At 45.4% G+C, this 9303-nt stretch overlaps 1 protein-coding gene across 2 annotated transcripts; it reads left to right on the forward strand.

Annotated features, from left to right (window-relative positions):
• Nucleotides 1-426: 426 nt before the first annotated feature.
• Nucleotides 427-8266, forward strand: LOC117414144 (4-trimethylaminobutyraldehyde dehydrogenase A). 2 transcript variants are annotated; one of them, XM_034023895.3, is made up of 12 exons: nucleotides 427-772; nucleotides 1193-1418; nucleotides 2169-2314; nucleotides 2821-2950; nucleotides 3455-3589; nucleotides 4226-4422; nucleotides 5063-5203; nucleotides 5551-5739; nucleotides 5990-6077; nucleotides 6175-6316; nucleotides 6930-7042; nucleotides 7746-8266. In XM_034023895.3, the coding sequence occupies exons 2-12, from the start codon at nucleotides 1220-1222 to the stop codon at nucleotides 7838-7840; spliced, it is 1575 nt and encodes a 524-aa protein (XP_033879786.3). In that variant the 5' UTR covers nucleotides 427-772; nucleotides 1193-1219; the 3' UTR covers nucleotides 7841-8266. The 2 variants fall into 2 exon arrangements, with proteins under 2 accessions (XP_033879786.3, XP_033879796.3); XM_034023905.3 differs by lacking the exon at nucleotides 427-772 and adding an exon at nucleotides 790-911.
• The last annotated feature ends 1037 nt before the right edge of the window (nucleotides 8267-9303 follow it).

A 9303-nucleotide genomic window follows, 5' to 3' on the forward strand; every position in this document is an offset into this window, starting at 1 on the left:
GGAACCGGTGAACCGATTGATCTGAAACTTCGCATACATCATCAACAACCAGACCCGCTTCAAGTTTGCGAAGCAGAAATTGCTGCGATAAATTTTACTATCAGAATGGCTGCCTACAAATTCACCAAAACTCACTCGAACATCAAACTGCTTCTTTTTGCAAACCATTTAACCAACTAACTCCTAACTTGGTAGGCATCATCCTGGGGGCAATGGAATTCAAATATGGTGATCTTTCGTAAAACAAGATGCCTGCCAGGCCTACGTTTTGTTCTTAAATTGAAAACCGCTTCAGTTGAACACAGTTGATTAACTCAAGCTGACAAGCACCAATTGAATCAAACCAGTGCCGCCCCTCGCCACACTTTCATGGGCCCCTATATCTTTAACATGCTACATGACTAAGCATGCAGTTAAAATATTGCGCCACACTTCTGCTGGACAACAATCCTAGGGGTGCTCAACAAACTCACAAACTTTTCGGGGAAGGAGAAGCAGCATGTTTTGCATAATGTGTGCGTGAACTCGCTTGAAACCGTGCTATCCGAATGATAAGCTATTATGCAAAAAGATTGTGCAATACTGTAAACTTTATGGAAGCAAGAGATTATGTTAGTAAAATACTAAAACTTTGAAAACGACCCCTCAACGCAGATAATTTTTGTAGTGTCAAAGAGCAAAGTGCAAAGTGGCATTTTTTTTTTTTAATTACACGAACAAAAACCAGACAACTGCAAAAAGGGTGAAAGTTCTGCCTAAAACCAACGAGAAGGTGAGGATATTCCAGTTCTGGATTGTTGCATGCATCACGGTTAAAAATAAATTGAAATAAAATACAAACGTAATTTGCATTTGTTGTCCGGGTAGATAGCTGCGGGTAACACGTCACTGTACTGATTTTGCAGATTCAGGTATTAAAGTGTTATATATACACTACACCTCGATTTGATATAGAGTAACGTTTTTTAAAAATCTGTTTTTAATAGAATTGTCATGCACACGATTAGTTAGGAAATTAAATGATGTCGCATTATAAATTGTGTTAGTATAAGACTGTGTGCTTACATAGTGGTAAATAAGTAGTATTTTTAAAATCAGTAATTGCTCGTGATTTGCTTGTTATGGTTGCATTTAAACACAGTGTTGATTTTGAAGTTTTTTTAATGATTTGAAATGGCATTGCATTCTATAGCTTTGCTTTACTTCGACTCCGTCTGAGATGTTGCAACAGAGCTGCTCAGTGGCCCAGACCGGGCTTGAGATCCTGCGAACTCGCCTTCTTCCCTCTACCGTCATCAGGAGCGCTTGCACCGGGACGCTGCAGTTGAAAGAGCCGCTGAACTTCTGGTGCGGGGGGAGAGTGAAGCCTTCTACGAAGGATGCTAGACCGAGTGAACCGGTGTATGAGCCCGCTACTGGTAAAGATTTATTTATTTATTTTTTTATTTATTTATTTATTTTTTTATTTATTGCAACTTCGAACAAGTGTGACCTCTTCTGCAAAACAACATATTGCAGTATATATTGGAGACAGACATTTTTTGTAAATGTAGTACAGCATCTGTGATTTAATACATTTTCCATGCTTCATCACAGATTTAACCACGTGTCATTATCTTGTGTAAAATAATTTTTAATCTGACACTTCATCAGGGAATAGTCAGTGGTTTAAATTCAAACATGTGTTTTGCCGTACTGCCTCTTCAGCGTCTCCTATCCTATACACTGTGTGAGCTATCGACTTCAAATTTTCAGTGTTAACTCCTCTGCAAAATGGAACTGTACCCTTCACATTGACCTAATACATGGCTGCCATATTGCGTTCATGTGATTTGTTTATGGATGATTATAAAAAGGAGAGGTGGGGGGCTGCCCTCAATGGGTTATTTGTTCAGCAGCAGAGATAAAAAGGCCAGCAATCAAGCGCTTGCTTTGATCGATATTGTGAAGTCTAAAGGTAAACTGTGTGTGTAATGAATCTCTTCGTAGCGGCTGATGAGTTAGTAATACTGACCTGCCTGTCTACTGCAGAGCTCGCTCCTTAGTTGAATGGAAAAGCCTCTTGGAACCGTATGCTTTGAGGTTCGCGTCCAGCCCTCGCATCCCCGTTCAGTTGAATGGACTGACGTGCAGTTCCGAGTCTCGGTCTCTCTCTCTCTCTCTCCCAGGCCGCGTGCTATGTGAGATGTTCCCTTGTGGTCCTGCTGAGGTGGAGCAGGCTGTCCAGAGTGCCCAGTCCGCCTTCAAGACATGGAGCCAGATGTCTGGGATGGAGAGGGGGCGTGTGATGCTGGAGGCAGCCAGGATCATCCGGGTACGATCGCACGAGATACAAAAACAAAAAGTGTCGTCAAGGTTAAAACGGTGCCAGTGTTGTCTTCCTCCTGTGTCGTACACTGACTCTGGCAGAGATGGAAATAAGACTCCCATTGCATAGCAGTTTGATACATTCCTGGTTTTACTGTGAGTAATAATAATAAGACACACCTGAGTGTGTTTCCTACGCACTGTGGCTTATCAAGCTTGACGTAAAACCAGGAATGGGTGAAAGTGCAATGTAATAGGGGTCTTTATTTCTATCTCTGGGAGTTAAGCATTAGACAAAAGGGATTCAGCCAATAGAGAATGGGGGGGGGGGGGGTCTCTGATCTCTGCCGTTCTGAAAATTGGAGCTGGTTGTTACATTTAAAAGCTGGTTGTTACATTAAGAGCTAGTTGTAATAAGTCGGCAGGATCATGCTTCACAAAACACCATGGCCTACGCTAATGGAGCTGTGAGATCTTCCTGTGAAAGCTGTTTTTTTGTTTTGGGTGAGACAGGAGCAGAGAGAGGAGATTGCTAACATGGAGGTCATCAACAACGGCAAGTCCATCTTCGAGGCCCGGATTGACATCGACATCGCCTGGCAGTGCATCGAGTACTACGCTGGCATTGCCGGGACCCTGGCTGGTAAGGGGGAAGATTAGCAGAGAATTCTTATACGCTGGATAGTCATTTGTCCACAAGAGGGCACTGTGGGGCACAGTCAGGCTGTTTTGGAATGCTGAAGTAAACCTGATCTGCTGTTGATCATTGGAAAAGGCTTCAGTTTAAGACTTGAATAACATTAATCTGTAAACTTTGTGAAGCATGTTGATTTTAAATATGAAAAGTCCTATATACAGTTCAAAGGACAAAAAAATAATTTCATGACTTGCTACTTTTGTTTGAAGTTTGTTGTGGGTCAGTTTTTCTGCTAAAGTCCAGTGGCCAGTTGCATAAAACGCCTTCAATTACATTCCCCCTGAGTTTAAGAGAGTTGCAGAAAGCAGCCGAACACATTTAAGAGTCATTTCCCTAGTGAAGGGAAATTATATCATTAAGTGTTATATTTTAAACGTAATACTTCACATGTTGTGTGCACCCAGGCCCTGTGATTTTGACCTTGCCTCTCTTGGTCTCCTTGGTCCCCAGGCCAGCACGTGCAGCTACCCGGGGGGTCCTTCGCCTACACCCGTCGGGAGCCTCTGGGGGTGTGTGTGGGGATCGGCGCCTGGAACTACCCCTTCCAGATCGCTGCCTGGAAGTCTGCCCCTGCCCTGGCATGCGGTACGGAACTGCAGGGGTGGAAGGGAGGCTCTCCCATTGCAGGGATGGGAATGGGGATGGGAATCCTGTTGCATAGCAGATTCGCCCATTTCCATGCTTTAATACAAGCTTGATTAGTACACTGTGTGTGTGTGTGGGTAAGAAGCTCAAGTGTGTCTTTTTAAACTAACAAAACCAGGCTTGGATCTGACTGCTATGAAACAGGAGTCTCATTTCCATCCCATGCATTGCCTAGCAGTTAGAGCCAGGGCTATGTATAAAACCTTGATTGCTGCAAGTTTGTCTCTTTTTTTTTTTTAAATTACATGTGACAAATGACCAACTCCCTTCTAATAATGAAGTTTAATTAAAGAACAAATGCATTTAAAAAGGTAATGCATGTTGGTGGATCCATGTCTTTTGCAGTGAGCTCATTCTTAATTTCTTTACTTTTTTGTTTTCCTTTTCCTTTTGAGTCTTCATTTTTAATGTGAAGCATGGAAAGTGATAATGGTGCTGCTGAGTGCCAGGATCCTGAGATTGTTCTGTGCACTGAGCTGATGGAGTGCAGGGTGTCTGTAGAGCCTGTGAAAGCAGAGATGGGCAGCCCCCAGAGACAGACTGACTCCCCCTCCTCTCCTCTTCTCCCCTCTCCAGGCAATGCGATGGTGTTCAAGCCCTCCCCCATGACTCCGGTGACGGCAGTGATCCTGGCAGAGATCTATGCCCAAGCGGGCGTCCCCGAGGGCCTGTTCAATGTGGTGCAGGGTAGCGCCGAGACTGGCAGCCTCCTGTGCCTGCACCCTAGCGTGGCAAAGGTGTCCTTCACCGGCAGTGTGCCCACTGGCATCAAGGTAACCTTCCTGCTCTGCACAGCAGTGGGCTTCTGGCGGCACAAGGATCACTTTAATATAATGCCCCCAAATCCTTAAACTCCCTTTGTAGCAGAAGAATTTAACTTTCAAAGATGTGTTACAGATGAAAGTATTATTGAATGATTAGTCTGTTTGTTCCAGGATGTCCCCTTCTAGTCTGGTAGGAGGCGCCCCCCCAGTTGAGGTCCACTGAGGCGGGTGATGGCGTAACAATTCCCCTGCTGCAAGGGAGATGCAGTGCTGTCTGTGCCTTGCGCTCTGTTCTCTGTGCAGTGAGCGGTGGTGCCTGCTGCTCTCTGTTCTCTGTGCAGTGAGCGGTGATGCCCGCTGCTCTCTGTTCTCTGTGCAGTGAGCGGTGATGCCCGCTGCTCTCTGTTCTCTGTGCAGTGAGCGGTGATGCCCGCTGCTCTCTGTTCTCTGTGCAGTGAGCGGTGATGCCCGCTGCTCTCTGTTCTCTGTGCAGTGAGCGGTGATGCCCGCTGCTCTCTGTTCTCTGTGCAGTGAGCGGTGATGCCCGCTGCTCTCTGTTCTCTGTGCAGTGAGCGGTGATGCCCGCTGCTCTCTGTTCTCTGTGCAGTGAGCGGTGATGCCCAGTGTCCTCTGTGCTGTGTCCCCTCAGATCATGGAGATGTCTGCGAAGCATGTGAAGCCGGTCACTCTGGAGCTGGGTGGGAAGTCTCCTCTGATCATCTTCTCAGACTGCAGCCTGGAGAACGCAGTGAATGGCGCGCTTATGGCCAACTTCCTCTCCCAAGGCGAGGTAACGACTTGATCGGAACGGTAGCTGCTGCCATTCAATCCATTTCCTATTTTTATGACCTTAGACCACAAAGGATCCTATATAATATCCTGTTTTAATATTTAACATGGGCACTTTTATATATATATATATATATATTCTTTATGAAAAAATATATATTAATGACCCCCAAAAAACAGGCGGCTGTCATCCTTGTGATGATGGTGTGGTGTGCTTCAGATCTGTGTGTGCATGTTGTACTGCATTCCAGTAGTCTTGTCAGTACTGTGTGTGTGTGTGTGTGTGTGTGTGTGTGTGTGTGGGACTGCAGTCTCCCAGCCCCCCTGTGACGGTGCTGTCTACCCCAGGTATGCTGTAACGGGACGCGGGTGTTCGTTCAGAGGGATGTCCTGGAGCCCTTCCTGGAGGAGGTTGTGAAGAAGACCCGCGCCATCAAGATCGGAGACCCCCTGCAGGAAGGCACGCGCATGGGGGCTCTGATCAGCAAGCCCCACCTGGACAGAGTGCTGGGCTTCGTGCAACAGGCCAAGCAGCAGGTAAGAGAAAAAAAAGAGACATGCAGGCAGAGAGGCAGCTATCTAACAGTAAGATAACATGAAGCCACATTCATATTGACTTGCACTAGTGAGGACCTTCAGGACAGTGTTGTGAGAGAGTCTGGGTTCTGCTCTAACCTTCCTGATAAGCTCCACCAGCGTGCCCTGTGATCCCGGCTCTGTTGCTTAGTTAAGTGTATTGAAACCCGTATTGCCTGTCCTTTGACCCTGTGGCTGTGTCTGTTCTCAGGGGGCCACGGTGCTGTGCGGAGGGGAGCCGTATGTGTCTGAAGATCCCAAACTGAAGAGCGGATACTTCATGTCCCCCTGCGTCCTGAGTGTGTAACACCGGCTGTTTGTATCTTACTGAGAGAGCGTTGCAGCGATCTCTCAATAAGCCTCCTAACCCATGGTTCCGCTCCTCGCCCCCCACAGGTAACTGCACCGACGAGATGACGTGTGTAAAAGAGGAGATCTTCGGCCCCGTGATGTCGGTCTTGCCCTTCGACACGGAGGAGGAGGTCCTGCAGAGAGCCAACAACACCACTTTCGGACTGGCCTCCGGTGTCTTCACCAGGTACCACACTGCCCAGGCTCACCCAGCGCGCCTCGCTGCCCAGGCTGGCACCGCACTCCGGTGATGCAGACATGATCATGTGTGAAGCGATGGGCTCCAAGCAGAGAGTATCGGGTGGGGTTTGTAGGTGCCCTGCCTAGTCCCATAAATAAGGGTCTTGAAAGGGGGGACCGGACAAGGACCAGCTCACCTCCCCCTTGGATTCCAATGCAACTTATTTAAAACTGCTTACATTTCAACTTCACAACTCAGGGATGGAAGTAAGACACCTGTTGCATAGCGGTTTCACCCATTCCAGATTTTACTAGGAGCTTGATAAGCCACAGTGTATAGGTAACAAGATCAGGTGTGTCTTATTAAACTCATTGTAAAACCCGGAATGGATCAAAATGATCTGTAGGGAGTCTTATTTCCATCCTTGTTGTGGGTGCATTTGTCTGTTTCTTCTTTCTCCTGACTGGGCAAGGAAATGCTGCACAGGAATGTTAGAAATGAGTTGCACCACCTCTTGTGGTGGTGTTGATCTCAGAAAGAGCAGTGTTGTTCGTTAGTCTAGAAGATTTTTCTTTCTGAATCTCTGTCTCTGTCTCTGTCTCTGTCTCTCTCTCTGCAGGGATGTGTCCCGTGCTCACCGCATGGCTGCTAAGCTCCAGGCAGGGACCTGCTTTGTGAACACCTACAACGCGAGCCCCGTGGAGGTGCCCTTCGGGGGATACAAGATGTCAGGTACGGGCAGCACAAGCAAGCTCCAGCTTCAGAGGAGACGGGGAATTACTGACCCCTAGTGGTTACTAATTATTATTATTATAAACCACATCCCTTTAGAAACCTCAGCTGCATATATATATATATATATATATATAATATATACTTTTTTTTTTTTTTTCTTTCTTTACAGGAATAGTGAGTAAGCCTCATACATAATGATCTGAGCAGAAACCGACAGAGTCGGGTCAATCGCCATTCCCTTTTCATTCAGTTCTGTTAAAATGAGCTTCTCGGACAGTGGCTACAAATGACTGTTAGTCACTATTAGTCAAACTGGCTACAAATGAAAACAGTGGAACAATCACTAAAATAGAGATTCCAATTCCTTTGAAGGGATTGGAATTGACCCGACCCTGGAAATGGCAATAGTGGGTTACACAGGTAATAGTGTGTTACACAGGTGGGAATGGAGACACAGGTAATAGTGGGTTACACAGGTGGGAATGGAGACACGGGTAATAGTGGGTTACACAGGTGGGAATGGAGACACAGGTAATAGTGGGTTACACAGGTGGGAATGGAGACACGGGTAATAGTGGGTTACACAGGTGGGAATGGAGACACGGGTAATAGTGGGTTACACAGGTGGGATTCCAATGTGAGGGACCTGTAGTCTTTTAAGAAGGTTGTACCCTGCCGTTGACCCCTGCTCCCTTCACAGGTTTCGGGAGAGAGAACGGCACGGTAACCGTAGAGTATTACTCGCAGCTCAAGACTGTCATCATGGAGATGGGAGACGTGGAGAGTCCCTTCTAGAACCCGGGACCCTCTGCAGTGCACACTGGCAGCAGCTTCTCTAAGCTGTCAGCTGCGATGCCCTGTGGTCTCTGTCAGACCACAGCTGGGGGGTTGGCAGTGTTATGTTATTCATTTTCACTCTTTACTTTAACAATATGAGATATTCCAGGGCCAGGTGAAGACAGCTGGGTTTGAAGGATAAACAAGTGGGTATGCAGAGGGTAGATAGATAGATATAGCCTGGTTATATCAGCCCCTTCCATCAGATTTGTATTTCTTTGTAAAATGAAGCTGTGACACCTCCTAAGATTATAGCTCTTACGAGGGGTCCTAAACACTAATGCAGGGTTTTTGTTTGGGAGGTTTCAGCTAAAGTACCCTTTACAATTTTTGCTTGCTGAATGGTACCACAGTTGCAATAAAAGGCAGAATCTGGTTAACACATTTCTTTTTTCCTGTTTTTTTTTTTAATATATAAATTTTCACAACAGTCTGGGACTGACAAACTGCTGAGACAGAAAACTGAACAGTAGGCTTTATTCTTACAACCTAATTACATGTCTTCGGATGCACAGAATTAAAAGACAGTGTTTAGGAATCTTTGGAAACGCTCCTATTGGCTTTCTATAAATAATAAAAAATAGTCCGCACTGTAAATGTGTATCATGTTACTATTTACATCCCACCTCAACATAATTGTGTGCTGTTTAAAATGTCTTCCCAAAAAAACATTAACCTCAAGATAAACTACAATTACAAACAATAATACATATAAATTTTTTTTTTTTATTTTTTTTTTTTTTTAATTAAAGCCAGCATGAGGGACTTCGTATAATTTTCTGTCGCTTTGCACTCTCTGTGCTCTTGTGTTTTCTTCCATGAAAACATTAAACCAGTTTACCGGAGCATTTATACTTTTAGATGCAGAAACACTGTGCTTCACTGATACAACCAGTTGAAAACAGCAAAGATCACGAGCAGCACAGAGCGCTCTCCAGGCACAATCACCAGACACCTGCTTTACCTGCATATCACAGTGGAAATCCACGCGATCAAAATCACGCTGGCGTACAGGTGGAAAATGTGGGCGTGATAGATTCTGTGTGTGTGAGTGTTTTTTTTTTTTAATCTGCGGTTCACTTTGAGCTGATAAAGATTAAATAAGAATACACAGGGGTTTAGAGAATATATAAAACCGTTAAATCAATTCGAGATAATTATTTTCTCTTGCTTTCATTTTTATTTGAGTCGTCCTGTGTACCCCCGCTTCAAAACCCCTGCACTAACGCGCTCGGAAAGAGCCCCAGTCTGAAGAACTAAAGCAATTCATCTTCAATCATGCACGGGGGGGCGGTTTTTCAAAACTTTGGTAATCCGATTTCTGCATTTGATCGGGATGATATTGTGAAATTTGGGTTTTTCAAAACGTCAGCATGCAATCGGTATTACTGTGATCCGGATTTCGCTTTGGTAATCCCATC

The sequence above is a fragment of the Acipenser ruthenus genome, chromosome 10 (genome assembly GCF_902713425.1).
Source record: "Acipenser ruthenus chromosome 10, fAciRut3.2 maternal haplotype, whole genome shotgun sequence".
Lineage (NCBI taxonomy): Eukaryota > Metazoa > Chordata > Actinopteri > Acipenseriformes > Acipenseridae > Acipenser > Acipenser ruthenus.